Raw genomic sequence first — 22,510 nt, forward strand, 5'->3', positions numbered from 1 at the left:
GCAAGTTCGCGTGCGGTCGAGTTCCCCCCTGCCCCTTTCCTCCACCGAATCCCCGGTACGCCGGAAGTGCACTAGTCCGCAGCACGTGGGGTTGCCAGGGCACTCTTCACGTGACTGGGCGGGGCCCCCTAGAACCTCGGGACCAATGACAGCCCGCGAGGGCGGTGCCTGTGACGCGCCGGGCCTATCCCGGAAGTGGAGTGGCGGCGGGGGCGGGAAGGGGCGGGGAGACCGGGGTGTGGAAAGTGTGGCGGCCCCGCCCCGTCTCTCGGAACTGCTGCGGCCGCCACCGCCGTCCCCGCCGCATCTCCTGTCCAGGACCGGCGGCGGTGCGCGGGCGGAAGGCGCTGCTTCGCGGCTGGAAGGTGATGACCGGCGGAGAAGCGAGTGGGACTGGGAGCTGAGCAGAGCAGGGCCCGGCGAGGCGGCCGACACGGAGCCCGAGCGAGTTGAGGATGGATGGGCTCGCGGAGGCGGGGGCCGGCACCCGCCGGGGCTCAGGCCCGGAGCGGGCCGGGCCGGGGATGCCCGCGGTGCGGGGGGCGCCCGAGAGGGCCCGGGCGGCGGCGGCGCGGGCCGGGTGGCGGAGCGCGGGCCCGCTACCCGAGGGCCAAGTGCTCCTGGCCCGCTCTTGTGCCCCTGCATCCTTCGCGGGGACCTGCGGCCTGGGCTGGGCCCCCCGCAGTGGGGATCCGGGTGGCAGCCGAGGGCCCGCGGCGTGGCGCAGAAGGTCGCCGGCTGCCACCGCGGTGGGACCGGGACCTGCAGCCCCACCCCCACCCCCGCCCCGAGCCAGCGCGCGCCGGGGCCGGGTACCCACCTCCCGCGGCGAGCTAGTTCTCCTCCCCGTTTCCCATCAATGAATGGAAAAGTTTGCCGAGGCTGGAGTTAGCAAGTACCCACTGGTCGCAGAGCGGTTCTATAAATGCAAGGATATTCGCTCATGTCGCACGTAAGACCTTCCTCTGCCTGCATGCCTATTGTTGGGGGCGCGGGGGACCTAATGCACAAACTTTCTGCGTAGTTCCCTAGGAAAAGCCACCAGCCCCCTCACCCACGATGGCCGATGAGATCGATTTCGCTACTGGAGACGCCGGAGCTTCCAGTACTTACCCGATGCAGTGCTCGGCGCTGCGCAAAAACGGGTTCGTGGTGCTCAAAGGACGGCCATGCAAAATAGTGGAGATGTCCACTTCCAAGACCGGAAAGCACGGGCATGCCAAGGTACGTGCCCTTTCGAGTCTCTTTTCTTCTCGGGATTTTTTAATCATTCTGTATTCCATTACACAACATGAGATTTATCTAATTACAGTTTTGTAATGAGCACTTTTATTTTTCCCTTACAATAATTACCGGGTGATCAGGTACTACTTAGAATACTGGGAGACTATTCCTTCCTGCACCCTTCATTTCCATTAACTGGGAACTCAAACTTGCTTGAATCCGAAGTGACTTAGACCTTTTCCGTTTGCAGATGAGAAAACCTGTTCCCACGTAATTCTAAGGAACCTTCCTTAACGTTCTTTTCGGGGTTACTGAAGTGTGTATGAGGCTGAGGCTTGATACGCCATAGCACTGTCTAGTTGTTCCCTGCTTCTCGGTTCTGTGACCACTCCATTTTCCTGAAGAGTAAATTTAGATGACCTTGGAAGGAGAAAGAATTGGTCATGATCAGTGTATTGTGCTCTTGTGTCTGTAATGAGTGATTTACTTGGCAAAGATTAAATAGGTGTCCTGTTCTCGGCTAGGTTCACCTTGTTGGAATTGATATTTTCACGGGCAAAAAATATGAAGATATTTGCCCTTCTACTCACAATATGGATGTTCCAAATATTAAGAGAAACGATTACCAAGTAAGTACAAATTCATTCCAGAATGCTGCTTGTTTCTTAAAAGTGCAAATACTTTGTTCTGTCAACTGTAATTTAACAAAAGCCCAGGAGTACTTTCACAGCCTTTTCTAACCAATTGGACATTGGTCAGAAAACAACTGAAACATTTCTTAGGAATTGGAGGTAGAGTGATTTTTTAAGTACTTTACCTTATGTAGGATTTGATTATTTGCTGGGTTTTATTTTCTTATCATTCTTATTGTTTTCAAAAGTTGCACACTTATTCTAAGACCACATATTTTTCAGACTGCACATTGTGAATAAGTCCAGTATTCAGAAAATTCATATTCTCATGAATCCTTTCCAGATTTTTTTTTCATTTCTCAGACTTTAAGGCTTTAAAGATATTACTGGAATCTTGGGGGCCAGAGTGGTAGTACAGAGGGTAAGGCATTAGCCTTGGACCTGGGGAACCAGTGTTTGGTCCTGGACATCTCACCTGGTTACCTGAGCCCTCAGGAGTAATTCTTTAGTGCAGAGGCAGTAGGCCCTGTCCATCACCTGGGGTCGCCCCAAAACTGAAATGAACAAAAAATAGTACTGAAATCCAATTTCTACCAGCCAAGTTTATACATTGAATGTGTTTCAGAATTTGCTATTCTTAGGGCAATAAGTGTATAATCGTAAAAGGTAAACCACTGAATGTGACAAGTAAGGAATATAAAGGAATATAGAAAACTATATAGTCTTACTAATATTTAATTTCTGTTAAATTACAGGCACAGATGTATAATTTACACTTATACTTTTGGGTAGATCATGTGGAATGATAGTATTTTATTGTTTAGCAAATTGATATAACCATACCATTCACCTCGTATGCAGAAGCATAACTCAAATTGTGAGTCTTCATTTTCTGTATTTTGCATATTCAATGCAGAACTATTTTCTCTTAACATAGTAAAAAGGTCATATATGTTACTTAGGTTTGTTTTATCCAGTTTAAACTGATTTATTTCTATATCTTTTATTGTATGATTTCCAAAGAATGCTACATTGAAAACTGGTTATCCAGTAATTTTCTTTTTATTTTTTATCCACATTTAAATGTGTTTTTACATAGCTTAATCTAGTAAGCATTTTTATATTTTTACCTTTTCTTTTATAAATGTTTCTGGTGCTTTAGAGTCTATAGAAATTTGAATTGTTTTAGTTCAAAAGTAAGTGGTTTTATAAGGCAGATTTTTACTACTTCCTAACTGGATACACTTGAACAAATTACACATGCAAATTACACATCCTTTCTGTGCCTTAATATTCCTGTCTACAAAGGAGGTATATAATATGATCAAATGAGAAAGTGTACCTCAATAACTTAACGAGTAGTAATATTTTTTTTGAGGATATAGCTGAGTGATAGACCACATACATACTTTGTATGAACCTTGGTTCAATCCTAGCATCAAAATAAAATTTGTGTAATTATTCCATCATATTTTGATCACCTGATTGACATAGGGTACATAATGGGTGCTCAATAAGCATTTGTTACATGCATATGTGATTGAGTTATAGGCAGTATAGCAAACTAAAGCTAAATATGGAATTTCATTTTGCCAGAAAAGGATTTCTCTTTTCACTCCCTAAAATGTAATGCTCTTAATATTCAGGATTATAGTAATTAAATGTATTCAATGCCAGATTGGTTTTTTTTTGGGGGGTTTTTTTTTTGCTTTTTGGGTCACACCTGGCGATGCACAGGGGTTACTCCTGGCTCTGCACTCAGGAATTACCCCTGGCCGTGCCCAGGGGACCATATGGGATGCTGGGATTTGAACCCGGGTCAGCTGCGTGCAAGGCAAACGCCCTACCCGCTGTGCTATCTCTCCAGCCCCTATGCCAGATTGTTTTGTATGTTTCATAAACACACTATAAGGGTTCATATATTTGAACCCTGTGCTCAAATTAGCCAATCATTAAAGTTCAAGACTTAACAAGGGAAGGCTTTAGTTTGCCTTTTCTTTTGCGATAAAGTACGAGTACAAATGGAATGAGAGGGATGATGTGAGACCCTGTTCTCATGCACAAACATTTAAAAGAGCCTAAGGGAAAAGGAAAAATTAAGTCCTTCTGATTCTGATTGTATTTATATTAAATTTGATACTTGGTTTATCATAGAATTTTGCATTAATTCTAGTTTATTATAATATCAGATCACCTATTTATCAAGTGGGTTTTTTTTTGACATTTTCAATTTTGTATCCTAGCAAGTCCTTCACTTTCCTTACCCTACTTTCAGTCTGTACTAAAAAATAAGAGATGATTCGAGCCAGAAATATGAGTCTGAATTCTCTGGTACTTGATTATATGACATCAGATGGCAAATTACATGACTTTTTGCCTTTTTTTTTATGTAGGAGATGTGATAAAAGTAATAAATTCCTCATGGGATCACTGTTAGATGTTGCTAGAACAGTTGTTTTACAAAGTAAGTTCTCAAAGATCCCATCACTTCATTATCCAATCACCACAGAACACTTCACTTCTGTTCATTAAATACACACTCTACTAGTTACGGGCAGGAGAGAGAATACAGCAAGATGGAACACGTTTTGCATGCAGTTGTCTTTCTTGGCTCTAGCCCCAAGGCTGTGTGGCCCCCCCAGCTTCACTAGGAGTCACCTAAGCATTGAGCAGGTTAGCACCTGGAGTAGCACCGTTTGTGACCCAAAACCGAAGAAATAAAAAGTTCTGTGAGTCTTTCCAGTCACATTTAGTGTATGGTGGTAGCATTCACTAACCTTTCCGAGTGTTTTCTCATTTGTGTTGTTTTGTTTTGGGCGAGACTTAGCTGTGCTCAGGGCTTACTCTTGGCTCTACACTAAGTCATCACTCCTGTGGCTGGAGACCATATAAGGATAAAACTGTGGTTAGGGCTGTGAAAGGCAAGCATTCTACCCACCATACTATCTCTCTAGCCCTGTACAAATATCTTGATGTCACCGTTCATATTTGATAAATTCAGAATTTTAAGTACCAGTTTGGCAGTTAGCTGAAGTGAAAGAAATCTTTTTCTTATAGAAATTAAAGAATAATCCCTATTTAGGAGAACAAATCTATAATATCTACAATTTTTATGTATTTTAAAGTAAGTTCAGAATGAAAGAAAAATGGTCTTCTTTCATTCCAAAATGTCATTTGAGGACTCAGAGGGATAGTAAACTTGCCTTGTACATGGATGACCCAGGTTTGGTCCTCCTGACCCAAAATGGTCCCCCAAGCACTGCCAAGAGTGACCTCTGAGCGAAGAACCAGGAGTAAACCCTAAGTAAACACTGCCCAGAATTGCCCCAGACTCAAAAAACACAAAAATAAAAAAACATGCCACTTGACTTAGAATTTTAAATTTTTATTATTTTTCATAAAAGTTGTTTTTGGTGTTGGAACTCAGAGATGTTATGAAATACTTCTTGACACTTTTGGGAATCCTGGAGTCACAAATTTTTAAATAAAGAAATTTGTTGAGACTCTTGTGTGCTCTTTAATCACACTTCTTTAGTTTCTAACGAACATAGTTCATAACTATGAACTGTGCATAATGTTACAAGTTAAATGCATCTGCATTCACTAAAGTTTTGTCTTTCAGTTGTAGGCAATTTTTCAGGAGGAAAATTAATTATTAAAGAATTTAAAGTGCATAATAAGGACCTTGGGTTACTGGTCAGTTACCAAATCCACTAATATGAAATACTCGTGTATTCGTCAGCTTAAGACTTTTTAAATGTTTTTTTCAATAATGGGATATGTAAGTTGGATTTTATAGTTACAGCTTAAGGTAGAACAAAAACAAAGCAAATAATGATGCTCTGAATTCCTTGAGCTTACAACTTTTTTTGTAATTTATATCTGTTCTGTGGGAACTGTTTTCTGGTAGAATCAGTCTTTCTTTTGGACTAGAAATCTCTGAACAAGTAGAGCTCAGTATTTTAGGAACATGAAGCAGATATTTTGTTACTGTTTCTCCTGCTGTACAGAATTAGAACTTAGCTATCTGATGTTATTTTGAAGGTAATTTTTTAGACCTGGAATGCTCAAAAATATTTCCATATACATAAATGGTTATGGTATTCCCAGACCCCTCCAAATAATACCAGACAATACCAAATATTAATATTCTACTTTCAAAGAATGGGGAAAACCTATATTACTAAGGATAATAGGGAAAAGAACTATAATCTTTGGTTCCCAAATCTGTATTCTACTTATGGGGAAATAATAACATACATTGAAATATATGTGTTTAAAACAGTAACTCAGGACCCCAGTCTATTACAGGTGACAAAGATACCTTCATCCGGTCCACACACACTGATGTGGTGGAGACCAGAGAGTGGCAGTATAGTGGGTAGGGCATTTGCTTTGCTCCCAGCTAACCTGGGTTCAATCCACTTTGTTCTATATTCCCCTTTATTCTGCCAGTCACGTACGCATGCCATGTGAGATATTGACAGAAAGAAGGCATTCTATAAATCCAGAGATGAAATTTTGACAAAGCACTACAAGCTGAGAAGAGAGAGAATCCATATCTAGAGTGAAAATCATTTCCTGTAAGCTGCCACTTCCATAATGAAAGGGGTAGAGTGTTACTCGGTGGCTCACTGTTCTCTTGGAGTTTGGTGCCGTATTAGGAACTCGATACTGGTCTCTAGTTTGACATTGACTAAATTGGGCTGGTATAGTCATGTCAGCATTGGTGAGAGAAAGCCTATATGACTGAGCCATGCCACGGTGCTCACTTTGTTCTAGAGCCAATTGAACAAGAGCTGGGGAGACTACTCAAAGAAGCCGAATGACACTCACAGATAGAATCATCTTGTCCATCTAATTGCCTCCTCTAGCAGACCCTTTTGGTAAGCATTTGTGTGGACACATTTTAACTTACTCGGAGAACTGCTTCCTTCCACATACCACTTCCTTAGATCTTTCTTGTCAGCAATTTTCCTTTTTTTTTTTTTTTCCTCTGGTGGCCTTAATACTCCATCTACACTCTCTGTCATTGCCTGTGATTAATGTAAACCCAAACCTGTTTGGTTCTCCTATCAAATCCAGTGCATGAAGTTCTCATCGTTTCTAAGGACCACCTCTGAATAGTTTGGTAGATCATGTGTAACCATCTCAAAACTTTATGAATTTTTTTTGTCTCGGCTAATCATACAGAAGTTCCTGTGACACTGCTGCCATGAAATGAAGGGAAAGTGATAGTGGCACAAAAAGTTTCTCTCAGAGACTGAGCTACTTCCTGTTCAATTTGTTTGAGGCCTTAAGCTAGCAAGTTAGTGTCATATAAGCTACTTCATATGGTAATGGAGTATTGCTGTGCTTATCCTACTACTTTGTGGCTTGGGATTGGGAGTGGTAGGATTCAGATTAATATTCATCTTGATAATATTATTTGCTTAGGTTGAATGTAACAATAATAAATCTCTACTAGGGACTAGCAACAAGAAGGAAGTAGCTTGAAGGGAAGCTGGAAGAAGAGAAGTAGGAAGAAAAAAGAGGTCCTAAAGAATTCTTGTTTTGGAAGAGACATACAAAATTAAGAAATTACGGCTACACCAGAGAGATAGTACAGGGTATTATGCTTTTGCCTTACATGTGGCTAACCCCAGATTCATCCTCAGCATTGCAGATGCTCTGCTGAGCACTGCCAGACTAATCCCATGCACAATCCCAGGCATAAGGCATGCGCACTACAGGGTGTAACCCAAACCTCTCGATCCCCTCCCCACCCACCAGATAAATGAAGCAAGAGTAGGGTTAATGGGCCAGAGCCACAGGACTATGGGTAGTGCCTTTGCCTCCCATGCAATCTGGGTTTAATCCCAGCATCTCACATGCCACCCGAGCATTACCAGGAGTAAATCCTAAGTGCAGAATCAGGAGTAAACCCCAGGCACTGCCCCAAAACAAAATGAAACATACAAACAAAAAGATTAGGGCTAACAAAACACCAAAAGCCTTCTTCAGCCTTCTGTTGTATACCAGTAATACTAATACAGGCAAAAAAAAAAAATTCTCAGTAATTTTCCTTTTTTTCCATGTCCTTTTCATTCTGATGACAAACATCCTGGGCAGAATTTGAAGTCAAAAACTCTTCCTTGTCCTTTCTTTCCTTCATGGTTTGTTTTCTCAATATTTTGTGTCTAAATATTTAGTACATGTTCCTTTTAGAGTTCTGATGTACTATAACATAATTCATTTTTTCTTTTAAATTTTTGTATATGAGGTGATAGAGCCTCACATATGTATAGCAGATTATCTCCTGCTGAGCCACATTCCTGGCTACAGATTCTGCTTTTTGTTTTTGTTCTTGGACCACACTGGAGGTTGCTCAGGAGCTATTCCCATGCTGTTCAGTGGACTATGTGGTGCCTAGAATAGACCTGGGCCCCCTACATGCAAAGCATGCACTCAACCCTTTGAGCTATCTTTGCAGTCCTTTTTTTTGAAAGGGGATTTGGAGAACACCTGAGAGTGCTCAGGACATACTTCTGCCTCTGTGCTCAGATATCATTCCAGGTGGTACTCAGGGGACTACATGCAGTGCCGGAAATTGAACCAAGATCAGCTACATTCAAGGCAAGCTGCTTATCTTTACTAATTCTTTTGCCCAGCCCTCATTTTATTTTTATTTGTGGAAATTTTCAAAATAAAATTAATCTTATTTACCTGTTATCCAACTTCAAAATGTCAAGTCTCTTTTTTCTTTAACAGTTTTTAAAAATTATATTTTTCTTTCTCTCTCATCCTCCAAAGATAGAAAAGTTTGAAGCCAAAGTTAGCAAGTTGGCACATAAACTTATACTGGTTTGACAAAAGGGAAGAGTTTTTACTGGAATTTGATCTTAAGTTTTGTTTTTTTTTTAACTTTTTATTAAATCACCATGTGGAAAGTTACAAAGTTCTCAGGTTTATATGTCAGTTATACAGTATTCAAACACCCATCCCTTCACCAGTGCCCATATTCCACCACCAAAAACCCCAGTATACCCCCCACCCCCACCCCTCTCTACTGTATAACTAATGAATTTCACTTCATTTTTTCTTTACCTTGATTACATTCCATAATTCAACACAAAACTCACTATAGTTGTTGGAGTTTCCACCCAAGAGAGACAGACCTACTACATTTGATAATTACTTTTTCATTGCTGGAAATGGAGATATGTAGCCCCACTGCTACAAGTACATAACTCTCTCTCTTTTTTTTTTCCTTTTTCCTTTTCCCTTTTTTTTTCCTTTTTCCCCCTCATCTCCCTTCCCGCGCCTCATAGTATGGTGTACGCCACGCCGCATCGGCCAGCGTGGGGCTTTTGCTTAGTTCACAGTCCAGAGAGGTGGCTGCTACATTAATAACCTTCAATATTTCAACAAAAACTTACTGTTATTATTTGGAGTTTCCCCCCCAAGTCAGACCTGTTCAAATGGAACCGATTCACATTGCTGACAATTATAAATGTTAAGTTGCTCGGATGCTGCCGTGTCCGCGTGGTTTTGGATTTCTGTATAAAGTCCAGGGAAAATTCTGCCAGAAATTACATAGCCCAGCTCACAGTCCCAGTGCATTGCTGTAAGAAGTCTCTGGATTCAAAGTCTTTAGGCGCAGAGGGTCCGATTCGTGCTCAGCGGCTCCGGATTTATCTGGGCTTAGGGTGTGCCGGTTACGCCCCCTTCCCATGAGTTCCTGGGAGCCCCAAAAGTAAAAACCGAATACCTCTGGGTTTGGAGTCACAGAAGATGGCGCCTGCCACGTGGGTGCCGCCAGCCCGCCGCTTTCCGTGCAGGAAGACAGGGTGGGGAGGAAAAAAATCCACCCCCGGCAGCACAGAGTTGTAGCCCAGTTCGCAGTCCCAGTGCATTGCTATCGGATGCTGCGTTGGATGCCCGAATGTGTTACATCTCTGGAATCAAAGTCTTTAGGCGCAGAGGGTCCCGTCAAGTCTCTTTTTAAGTTGTCAGTCTACGGGCTGGAGTGATAGCACACCGGGTAGGGTGTTTGCCTTGTATGCGGCTGACCTGGGTTCGATTCCCAGCATCCCATATGGTCCCCTGAGCACTGCCAGGAGTAATTCCTGAATGCAGAGCTAGGAGTAACCCCTGTGCATCGCCAGGTCTGACCCAAAAAGCAAAAAAAAAAAAAAAAAAAAAAGTTGTCTAGTTTCATGAGTACCACATTTTTTCTTCCTCTTATATTCTCTACCTCTTATTTGAAGACTAATACCATACATGTCTATTACTGTTTCATCTGCAAATATTTTGTTAAGCAATTATAAAATATAAAAATCCATAAAGAAATGAATTTAGTCACCTAAAAATAATTCCTTAATGTTTTCAAAGAGCCAATCCACATTATTTTTTTTTTTAGAAATTCTAGTTACTCTTTTGTCTTATAGTTTATCTAAATGGGAACCTAAATAAGTTCCACATATTGATTTTATTTCTCTATTAATAGATTCTTCCTGTGCTATCAGACTGAGATCTTTCTCCCACCCATTCTCTGTGTGTGTGTGTGCGTGCGTGCGTGTGTGTGTGTATTTTGGAAGGGAAGAGGGGGTCTACGAAATAGTATTCAGGAGTACTTCTAAATAGGAGTACCGGGAGCCACTCACAGAAATCCAGAAATACTCTGCATGGGTGTATTGACTGAACAGGACAGTGCTTGGGCCCGGTGGACCTGTTGACCTCCAGGACCATCCCCTTGGGGGAGGGCATTCAATGCCAAGAATAAAACAAGAATCAAAAAGAATCATTCGTAAGATACTGGGCATTTACTTCAGTCCAAACATTGAGCTCTCTCCCCAGATCTGAAATTTTTGTTTGCTTTGGATTTGGGGCCATACCTAAAGGTGCACATGGATTACTTTGGCTCTGTATTCACTGCTTAGGAGACCTTATGCAGTGCCTGGGATCAAACCAGAGTCAGCCTCTTGCAAGGCAGATGCCTTAAACCCTGTATTATCTCCTCAAACCCTTGAAAACTTCACCTCTGACATGACTGTATTAGATCATTATAATTAAGGGTGACTTGGGACCATGTTTTGACTCTTTGTGTTTGTCATTGTTAGCATCTTATCGTCTGGATGACTGTCATGGGGGAGAGAGGGCAAGGGGTGTTGGTTTGGGGGGTGGCTTGGAGGGTGGGGAAGTGCGGCACACCCAGCAGTGATCAAGGTTTACTTCTCTGCACTCAGGGATCACTCTTGGTGGTGCTCAGGGCACCATATATGGTACCAGGCATTAAACTAGGGTCAGCCATGTGCATGGCAAGTGCCCTGCCCACTGAACCCCTAGTTGACATTTTTTTAAATAAAACTGGCATGTATGCAAGAATACTAAATATTGATACGAAGAAAGGAATTTTGTGCCTTTCATAAAAGAAATTCATTATATCAGAACTGCCTTTCTGCAATTTAGATTGATGACTAGGTTTGTTGATTAATTTTATCAGCAAGCTAGTGTTTATCTTTTAAAAACAGTATAGTACATTTGAAAAATAGTGCATGTGAATACATTTTCCTATTAACCTTTGTTCATAATCAAATTATGATACAATGTTTCTAATAAAAGACTGAAAATAACTTTTGTGTCCATTAATGGGAAAGATGTTAACCAATTATACTCTATTGGGTTATGAAAAGATTAAAGATAGGTCCACACTCCTGACTGAAACAATTTCTAAGACAATATTAACTGAAAACAACTTGCTGAAAAATACATATATATTTATTTTAAAACAACTGTATTTGAATTATCTTTGTGCTGCAGGTTATACAGTGAAGAATTTTAAATTATTTAATATACAGATTTGATGGCAAGAGGAGGAGACAAGAAAGAATGATCTTATACTTCTAGTATATAATATATGTTATGCTTTTAAACTTATACTTCTAATTTGTGTATATTATGCTTTTGTAGTATAACATTTTTAAACATCAAAAACATCAGTAAATTACTCTATAATTAGAATTCATATGGATTGCAATTTACTGTATATCATTAGGAAGAACGGACATATCTAATCTGTAAAACTTATATAATTTCTTTTTAATAGCTTATATGTATTCAGGATGGTTACCTTTCCCTGCTGACAGAAACTGGTGAAGTTCGTGAGGATCTTAAGCTGCCAGAAGGTGAACTAGGCAAAGAAATTGAGGGAAAATACAACGCAGGTGAAGATGTACAGGTAAAGACCAATGGGAAGACCATGTTTAAAGACATCTTATAGAAACTTTGACATACTGAAGGGTAGGGGGTGGAGTAGCTGGGAGTAGCGGGATCCCAGAGACAGTGGTGGAGGCGAGCGGGCACTCTGGTGGTGGGGGTGGTGTTAGAATAATATATGCATGAAGCGTATCATTAACAGTATTCTTAAATTGTGCCTCAATAAAAATGGTGGTGAGAAGAAACTTTGGCCTAAACTAAGATTTTAATTAAGAAAAAATCCTCTTGATGAAATGGAGCTTTTAAACACTATGAAACGGCAGCAAGAGATGGTATAGTGGTTAAGGGCACATGCCTCGCATGCACCTGGCCTGAGTTTAATTACTAGCATGACGTGGTCCCTGTGCATCACAGCCCTGGAAACCCCACTAAAGCCCCTAGCACTGTGGGCATGGCCTGGGTCTCCCCAGCCCAGCAGGGCCTGAGCACCATTGTATTCCTGACCTGGAAGATTGAAAAGTTGGGGCCCTGGACCTCCTGAACACTGCGTGGGAGCTTCCTGGAAAATAAGTGTACTGAAATATTGAAAATTATCTCTATAAAAGCAATTTTTTCACTACTTTAGAAACCAATTAGTAAAGAAAGTATCTACGTTTCTGCTACAAAGAATCTGCCAAGTTTAACTTTGTTTTGAAAAACAGATTTGAGACACTCTCAAGGATGAGATATTATGCTTTGGAAGTGTGAAATAGTGAAGGAGACTTGGGCCAGAGATGTGGTTCCATCGTATAGAACTATATTGCATGTTCAAGGCCCCTGGGTTTGATCCCTTAGAATCACCCAAAAAAAAGTTAAATGGATTTGTGTCTTTATTATTTTGAAAGTGTAACATCTAACAAGTATTAAGAACATATGTTCTTATCCACCCTGTTCCCTGAAAATTGTTTTACAGTCCATAGTTTTGGAAATTTCACTTTAGAAAATAGTACACAGGGGCTGGAGAGATAGCAGAGCAGGTAGGGCATTTGCCTTGCACGCGGCCGACCCAGGTTCGATTCCCAGTATCCCATATGGTCCTTTGAGTACTGCCAGGAGTAATTCCTGAATGCAAAGCCAGGAGTAACCCTTGTGCATCACCAGGTGTGATGCAAAAACAAAAAAAGGAAAAGAAAATAGTACACAAAGATTACTTGCTCTTGGAATAACTCTTTCCAAATTCACTGTGTATAAAATCTCCACAAATACATAGCACTTTAGCACTGTCATCCCGTTGTTCATCAATTTGCTCGCGCGGGCACCAGTAACATCTCCATTGTGAGACTTGTTATTGTTTTTGGCATATCAAATATGCCATGGGTAGCTTGCCAGGCTCTGCCGTGTGGGCGGGATACTCTTGGTAGCTTGCCGGGCTCTCCACAAATATATAATGTGATTAATTAACTACACATTATCTAAATAATTCATTGCCTGCATTTTTCACTTTCAGGTGTCTGTCATGTGTGCAATGAGTGAAGAATATGCTGTAGCCATAAAGCCGTGCAAGTAAATGGGAAAATTAGACATGAGCAAACTGCTTAGGTCTGGATCAAGTGCAGATCTAAAGTTTGGTTCTACGTTGTCACCAAAGCTATGGCCTTCATAAGTAACCTCATTTGTTTCTTAATTTTGTTTTTTCAATCATGCTTAATTTGTTTTGCAGGCAATTGGTCACTTAAAAAGAATAATCAAGCATAGTTATTTTTTTTTAATTTTGTAGGTCTTTTCTGTAACATTCTTATGATTTTCAGTATGAGTCCCAGAAACAAATGGTAGCTTCAGTAGACAAGATTTATCTGAGCACATCAATCCTGAATTTTAAATGATACATAAACCAGGGTTTTAATTAAATAATGTAGCATCTAGTAGTATTGAAGTGCCACATTTAAGTCGAATTGCTCTGCATTGATGTCAAACATGATATACAGTTTGTATTGATTGAAATTGTTGCAGCTCAGCCTGGCAAGCACAAGTCCTTAAAGAAAGACTGCAGTGGCAGTCCAGCAGGTAGGGCACATGCCTTGCACATAGCCATCCTGGGGTCAGTCCCCAGCACCCCAGATGCCCTCCAGAGCCCACCGTGAGGGGTCCCTCAGCTCAGAGCCAAGAGTCAAGCCTGAGCACTGCTGGGTGTGGCCCCAAAACAAACAAATTAATGTTATCAAAAGATGTCAGTCATCATAAGAGCCATGTACCGTCACCTATATTACCTCAATCATAATTTTTTGTCAGATTGTTGCAAACTTCATATGTATGATGATCTTGCTATCTACAAGTGACAGAGGTGCACTGGTCTGTTAGATGATCATTAGTGAATCAGAATGTAAAGAAAGAAAAGACAGGAACAGTGGCATTAGAGGTTGGTTAATACTATACATGTTTTTGAAACCTCTATTAGGATAAAAATGTAAAGTTTCTAGTGTGTTTTGGTTGTGTTTTGGTTCTTTAACTCTCCCCTGCTTTATAGGATATTGTGCAGTGCTTTTTATCACTTATTTTGAATAAATATAATACTCGGTTACTACCTTTCAGAAATTTTTAAGTAGATATTTTGACATTAAAATATTTGTCAGGCTGGAGAGAGAGAGTACAGCAGGCAGGATGCTTGCCCTGGCAAGCAGCCAACCTGGATTTGATCCCCAGCAACACACATGGTCCCCTGAGCCCGCCAGGAGTGATCCCTAAGCAGAGAGCTAGGGGTAACCTTAAGCATTGCCAGGTGTGGCCCCAAACCAAATAAATTAAATGTTAGAAAAAACCTGGAAACACTTATTTTAAATTTATTTGAACATTTATCAAATTTGTATACTTTGTTCTACAGTGAAATGAAAGTCATGGAAGAAAAGTTACTTTGTGTGATAATTATTTAACTTATTTTAAGAAATATGTGTATTTTTTGATTTTCATGTGACAGTTTACCTACTGATGTGTAATATGATTAGGAAAGAAATAGTAAGCTGAATTAGTTTTAGAAGTGGTTTAGGTTACTCAAATTATTTATCTTTCAGAGCATATTTGTCTTACATATTTAATTTCTGAAATTACAAACATTATCACAGGGTGTAGGTGGCCTTTAACTTAATAACACTCATTATATTGTAGTGAAGTTTTTAACGAGATTACTATTGAATAATACTTTCATCTTCTATGATAAACTATAAAATATCTCTCATCATATAGATGAAATGGGAGACTGAAATGAAATGAAAGACCCTTAAAAGGTCTTTGTGTTCGTATCATCTAGAAGAAAGTATATACAGCACTGATCTAATCAGGACTAGAAATAGTATTGGGAACAGAAAATCCCAAAGTTTGTTATTTATTTTGTATACACTCTAAAATCTTGTCTGGGTTTCACCAAGCTCATTTAGAAAAGAGAATGCAAGAGAAATGCAAAATTGTAAAGCACAGAATACTGAGGTTGTAGTTATCATTTATAGTGTAATGTTCTTGCTTTTGCCAAGTAAAGCACAATTAGGAATTAAGCTAATTCCTTTTCAGTATTCCACATAAGTATCTATTATATATTGCTCTTGTGTTTTTTTTTAGTACTGTAGAATATGTATATTGCTTGCTACTAGTTGACATTGTTACCCACAAAAAATTCATAAAGTTATCCATCTGTGCTGCTTGCTGGTCATACACATTGACCCCAGTTAAACATACTATTACTCTGATTTAGTACTCTGTATGAGCATGGCTTTTCTTCCTAACTTGTCAAGTATCACATAATATATTTTCAATTGCAAGGTAAGCATATATAAAATATAATAATGCATCTGTTTTATATTGAATGACAAAGCTATTTATGCATAACTTTAATTTCAAGTATGATAATGAACTGTAAATTTCTCCTCTGATGTATATAAACATAGATTTTAAAGATAGGGACTTTCTTTTGTTTCCACATAAGCCAATACATATTTCTCTAGAACAATATTTCACTTAGTAAAGCTTTATAAATTCTATTAAAAAGAAAGCAGGGAAACATTTTTTAATAAGTGACTTCATTCTTTTTTGACATTAGAAGTGTTAAAAGTTGATTCCTAATATTTGTTGTACTTTTTTGTAACAAATGTTAAAAATCCCTAGTTACCACATATAGAATGTAGACTGTCATGTTGATATACAGAGATACACTAGTCTGTAGACATTTCACCGATTTATATGCAATATTATATTAACAGGTGGAATATTTATTTCTTTATAGAACAGTACAATTTATTTCTACTGTGAAGACTTTGTTATACTTTATTCACTTTAAAGTTGTATACCCTCTGAAGTAGATCATATCATTGCTACTTTGACTTAGCATTTACAACATAATTCTCAAGTTTATTTTATGCTCCTTCCAAGGGCTGTCAGTCACTTGAAATTGTTGCTAACCAAGCTCTTGAGTCCCTTCCCATTTATGGTACAAAATGCTCTATCTATGCTTTATCACAGTTACCAAAACTCTTCTATACCCAGAACATGGTATCTTTAATAGTAGATGCTGTGAGAAAGTACTAAGGTAAAAAATTTGGGGACACAATTTTTCATTATAGCACAATGTGAGTGTGTCTGTGTGCACACATAGCTTTGTATGTTCTTTTTACAAAGTCCTTCCAACTCTTAAAAGTACTGTAGTCTGGTAGTGCCTCAAATGTTGGTAACTTTTTTTTTTTAATTTACAAGTTTTCCAGAATTTGTTTTTGTACTTCAAAGTTTCTCAATTAGATTATTTCTAGTTGAGATGTAATTTGAATGCATTGTTCTCAGGGCTGTTTGTGCTAAGAGCTGGGTTTTCATTATTTTAATGCTACCTGCCTGAAAGTATATTGCAGAATTTTCCCAAATTGTAATAAAGTTGACACATATAAATAATTCTTAATATCAGCATACTTAAACCATATGCTAACTATTGAAGAAAATGGAAGCATTGATCATATCTATACAGGAATCTTGCCATAGTTTTTTTTCATTTTAGAATAGAATTTAATAAGATTTATTTTAAAACCCTAAACTTAATGATATATCTAAAAGCATTCCTTTGACAGGGACCCCCAAGATAGTTTCAGAGCCAGACATTGGTGTAGTATTTCTGAAACATATTTAGGGACAACATATTGAAAACACAGTGATCTTTTGTGTACATTAAAATGTTTACATCGAATTCTATAATATGAACAAATTTACTATAAGAGTGCACTTAAGTCTAAGAGCAAACTATAAACATATTTCCATACATTGTATTATATTGAACTGATCAAATGATTTTTTAATGTTACTTAATCATATTTCATAGTTTTCAAACCTTTTTTCTCCTAGAGATGAGTAGTAGGCACAAAGACTTAAGAAAATGTTATTGTGGAAAATCTTAAAATTGAGGAAATTCAATTTGTTAAACATTAAGACTTTTTTTCTCTGAATTGGGTATATATGGCTTCATTTGATTTTAATAGAACATTATGGAACACAAATGTTTGTTGGGAACATAGCTTATATATAAATACATACAATTTAATGAGGTTTTAAAATTATATTAACATCAGTTTAACTACCATGTGAGGTCAAGTGCCTGAAAAGTGCTGTATACATCTAATCACATTTTCCTTAACTGAAAGAGAAAACTTATAGTAATGCGTATATCAGGCTTTTACTTGCTAGAAACATAATTGTTGCCAAACCTTAGCACCTCTACTCCTCTTTCCTCAGAACAGGTTGAACCTATTTTGCAATTAAAAGAGAGGTTCTTTGATTTCTATAAAGTCCCCCCACTATTTCTTGGTATTAGGAGCCATAGGTTTATCTTATGTAAAGATTGTATTTTTTAATATCTCTGGACAATGAACTATTCAGTCATCAGTGCAGCTTGTCAAGTCAAAGTTCTGATCTTTCTTTAGAGAAATTCCTTATTGTGGTTAATATCTGCTACAAGTAAGCACTCTTGTGCTTGTTACAAAGTATAATAATTACTAGTCCATACTAGTATAATAAGAATGACTTTTAGTTACATACTATTATGTACTTTTGTCCTCTTCAAAAAGGAATTAGTTGAAATAGTATTATCTAATCCAGTGGCACTTTATTAGTAAATACATTTTATTTGTCATTATAGAATTCTTGCCTTTTTCATGTTTTAGCTAAAACCTTAAAATTATAAAATATATGTGGTTTGAGTGTAATAATTGTGCATTTTACATTTCAAAAATGTGAAATTTCAATGTTATGTATTTGACTATATGAGAATTGTTGAAATTCTTTAATATGTAGCTGCAAACATCAGTTATAACTTTGTTATTAAAATATATCTGTCTGTTAATGTCATCAGTTATGAAAAATTAAAGTTATTTAATAGCTTGCACTATTTAAAGAACAATTCTTTTTGAAACACCGTGACTTACAAACTTGTTCTTGATTGAGTTTTAGGCATGCAATGTTCCAAAACCAAACCCTTCCACAAATCCACTTCCTTCCTCCAATGTCCCAGTTTCCTCTCTGTCCCCCAGCCTAGAACAGACACTTCCATTTTAGGCACTGTGGGTTCAAGTACTATGACTGATAGAGTTTAATGCATAAGATTCCACTATTCATGTATATGCCCATTCCTAAAAACGTTTTTATTCTAGAAAATTGTAAAAGTTAACATGTCTTACTGTTAGAAATCTTAGGTCTTTGCGAGTGATTTTGTATTATAGGTTCTTACAGGTAGAGCATTTGTCTTGCATGTGGCCGACCCAGGTTCAATTCCTCTGTCCCCCTCGGAGAGCTCGGCAAGCTGCCAAGAGTATCCCTCCCGCACGGCAGAGCCTGGCAAGCTACCCGTGGTGTATTCGATATGCCAAAAACAGTAACAAGTCTCACAATGGAGACGTTACTGGTGCCCACTCAAGCAAATCGATGAACAATGGGATGGCAGTGCTACAGTGCTACAGTACCTTACATTAATGGGATTGTTGATTTCTAAATTTTAGTTTCATATTTAAGTATAAATTTTGATTATTCTTAAATTTCTTTTTTTAAAAGCAGCATGATTTATAAATTTATTCAAAGTTGAGATTTACAAAGTTACTCACAGTTGAGTTTTAGACATACAGTGTTTCTGCACCAGTCCCACCACCAGTGTCAGCTTCCCTCTCCTGGTGTCCCCACGTTCCCTTCCCAACCATCACCTGCAGCCTACCATCTTGACAGGCACATTTTTAAGTTTGGTTGTTCAAGTTTGGATCTCATAATTTTAGTGCTTTGACTGTAGTTTGGGTTTATTTTTAAACATTTAATACTTTTCAAATATGTAAGTCACATGGTTCAGAATTCTACAGTTACAGAGTAAATTAAATTCCTGATCTTCATTTTCTTCCTATGCATCTTTCCAGGGAGATGACAAGAGAATTAATATTCCCTCCTTCACCTCTAGGGTCTGAGATACTCTTACCATACCATGGATTCTGTTCTCTTCCCACCGCAGTATGAATGGTGTGGTCACTCCTGGCAGCGAACCGCTCACCCTCTATTGTATAAACAACACCATTTGGGTGCATTCTTCCCTATGGGACCAAGTGCCTGCTTCCTTTCTGTATACTGTCTCATTCTAAGAACCTTGTGCTACTCCCTGACTTGTAAGCCAGACCAAAACTATCTTGGCAGTCATCTCCTCATCCTTGATCTCTATTACTGAGAGCTATGACCTTCAGATCATTTAGGAGGTGTAATTGAGCAGTAAAAAATATACCCACTTTGGGGCCAGAGAGATTAGCAGGTAGGGTTTTTGCCTTGCACATAGTCAACCCCGGTTTGATCACCAGCATCCCATATGGTCCTCTGAGCACTGCCAGGTTATCCCTGGACTGCAGTTAGCCCTGAACACCACCAGACATGGTGCATACAGACACACATGCACACACTTTGAGGTCTAGAGAGATCCTTCAAAGGCTGTAATGCGTTCTTTGCATGCTGATTTCAGTCCCCCAGCACCCCTAGGAGCAATCTCCGAGCACTGAGCCAAAAATAGTCCTTGTGTGGCCCCAAAACAAAAATTAATGTACCAAGAGTTTAAGAGTTTTTCTTCCCTCAGACTCACTCATTTTTGCCATTTGCAAAATACCAGTGTTTTAGAATTCCAGACAGGGGCATGGGAGGGGGAGAAGAATGAAAAGGAGCAAATTATATGTCATATGCCAGCCTTTATGTTTCTCTTCCTACTCCCACGACCCAGTCTCAAACATTCTATCCTATATGAGTTTTCCTGTGAAACTGCCACATTTAGAGCACATGTTGTCTAAAGTATATATTCCACTAGGATCTTAATACCTACTTGCATGACAGACATTCGGTTGTAGTTAAAACTACTAGGTATGTTATGACACATAAAACTACTTACAAGGTTACATCAGTACAATGTCCTATATGATATGTATTCTGAATCTAGTCAAAAATGTTGATCACATCCCTGGACACTTCTTAATATCACAATGACTTATGTCTCAGTATTTGGAAGGCCAAAAAAACCTTGCAACTTTGGTTGTCATCAAGTCCCCATCATATTCAAATTGGGAGAATGAAGGTTCATCAAAGTACTACAGATAGTTTCATTGTTTACAATTACGTGTTTGGACAATTGACACTTAAATTGTCAATCTAGTTTATTTTAATTGCTGTACAATGAAGTCTTTTGAATAATGTGTCAGCATGTGCCTATATATAGCATATTAAATATAGTATATATTAACACTATATACTATTACACTGCTTTGAAAGTATTAGCTAATACCACTGGACAACAGAAAAACATTGTAAAATAAGATATTTTTCAGATGATAGTCTGCAGATTATGTTCTTTGCCATTTTTTATATTACTAAATACTGGTGGTATACCTGGGAAGCCCCCAGATAATTAAAAGTACAACTAACTCAAGTTCTAGCAGTAGCTAGACACATATTTAGCTGTTTGAACCCTCTCACCACGTGGTCCTCCAAGCAGCACTAGGTTTGGCCCTAGAAGACACCACCCCCGCCTCGGCATTACTGGGTGCTTCTAGCAGTATCTGGCAAGGGTCGAAACAGCTCCACATTCTGGGGCCCTAGCATTGAACTGCCTGGCCCAAAAGGCTGAGTATCACAGGAATGGCCCTGGAGCCCACGGAGCACTGTCTGGGAGCACAACATCCCCCCAAAATAATAAAATATTTCACCAACTTACTATAGGCTTTTGCCTTTCACGCGGCCTACCTAAGTTTGATTCCTCCGCCCCTCTTGGAGAGCCCAGCAAGCTACGAGAGTATCTCGCCCGCGTGGCAGAGCCTGGCAAGCTAACCATGCGTACTGGATATGCCAAAAACAGTAACAATAAGCCTCCCAATGAGAGATGTTACTGGTGCCCGCTTGAACAAATGCCCGATGAACAATGGGATGACAGTGACCGTGATCAACTTACTATAAACTTCATGATTAAGTGCTATACAGTGTTATAAGAGACTGTCTTCCTTTCAAAAGCAAATGAAACATTCACAATAAAGGGTATTTAGTGAAAAGCAGTCATTTCTATAAGGTAGAAACATTAATATATATCCCAAGTGAAATTAAAAACAAGCCAGAAATAATAAGCCCCCCTACTTATAAATTATTAAGTCATATAATTATATGGTAAAAGTATTACAAATGAACTGAGATGAGTAAAAAAATATCAATCTATGTAAAGCAGTATAAAGGAATATTTCTAGCCTTAACATCTTTATCGGGCTGGAGCAATACCACAGTGGTAGGGCGTTGTTTGCCTTGCACACAGCCGACTGGGGTTCAAATCCTTTGCCCCTCTCATAGAGCCTGTCAAGCTACCCAGAGTATCTCGACCGCACGGCAGAGCCTGGCAAGCTACCCGTAGCATATTCAACATGCCAAAAACAGTAACAAACAAGTCTCACAATGGAGACGTCACTGGTGCCTGCTCAAGCAAATCGATGAGCAATGGGATGACAATGACAATGACATCTTTATTAAGAAAAATGATAAACATAAGTTAAATTTCTAGACCAGACAACAAAAATAAAGCAAAAGAAAACAAAAAAAGATAAAGCAGAAATTACAGAATAGAAAAATAGCATATTTTTTTAAAAGTGAATTCCTATTTGAAAAACCACTAATATACTTGATGTAATTAAAAGCAAACATAAATGGTAAAAAAGGACAAAAATCTAATAATGCAGATGGTATAAAATGTAACAAATTTTGAAATTATGTATAAATTAAAGATCTACATATTTCTTTGGAGAATATAATTATTAGAATATATCTCAGTTGAAAAAACTTAAACAGCAGCTTTTAAAAAAAGAAATGGGGACTGGAGAGACATGAGTATGCCACTTGTCTTTCTTGCAGCTGAACTGGGTTAGATGCCCAGCACCACGTCTGATCTCTTGAACCCACCAGGCCCTGAGCAGTGC

At 38.9% G+C, this 22,510-nt stretch overlaps 1 protein-coding gene across 1 annotated transcript; it reads left to right on the plus strand.

Moving 5' to 3' along the window:
• Window positions 1–225: 225 nt before the first annotated feature.
• Window positions 226–18,438, plus strand: EIF5A2 (eukaryotic translation initiation factor 5A2). Its single transcript, XM_004618871.2, has 5 exons — window positions 226–365; window positions 1,025–1,224; window positions 1,749–1,853; window positions 11,944–12,075; window positions 13,540–18,438. The coding sequence occupies exons 2-5, from the start codon at window positions 1,060–1,062 to the stop codon at window positions 13,597–13,599; spliced, it is 462 nt and encodes a 153-aa protein (XP_004618928.1). The 5' UTR covers window positions 226–365; window positions 1,025–1,059; the 3' UTR covers window positions 13,600–18,438.
• The last annotated feature ends 4,072 nt before the right edge of the window (window positions 18,439–22,510 follow it).

This window comes from Sorex araneus, chromosome 2 (assembly GCF_027595985.1).
Source record: "Sorex araneus isolate mSorAra2 chromosome 2, mSorAra2.pri, whole genome shotgun sequence".
Classification (NCBI taxonomy): domain Eukaryota; kingdom Metazoa; phylum Chordata; class Mammalia; order Eulipotyphla; family Soricidae; genus Sorex; species Sorex araneus.

Bases quoted from the DNA above. Each gene is read 5' to 3' on its own strand.
- EIF5A2 (XM_004618871.2), top strand. From the start codon at position 1,060: ATGGCCGATGAGATCGATTTCGCTACTGGAGACGCCGGAGCTTCCAGT. The intron at 1,854-11,943 runs GTAAGTACAAAT...TCTTTTTAATAG, and splicing joins TTAAGAGAAACGATTACCAA to CTTATATGTATTCAGGATGG. The intron at 12,076-13,539 runs GTAAAGACCAAT...TTTCACTTTCAG, and splicing joins ACGCAGGTGAAGATGTACAG to GTGTCTGTCATGTGTGCAAT.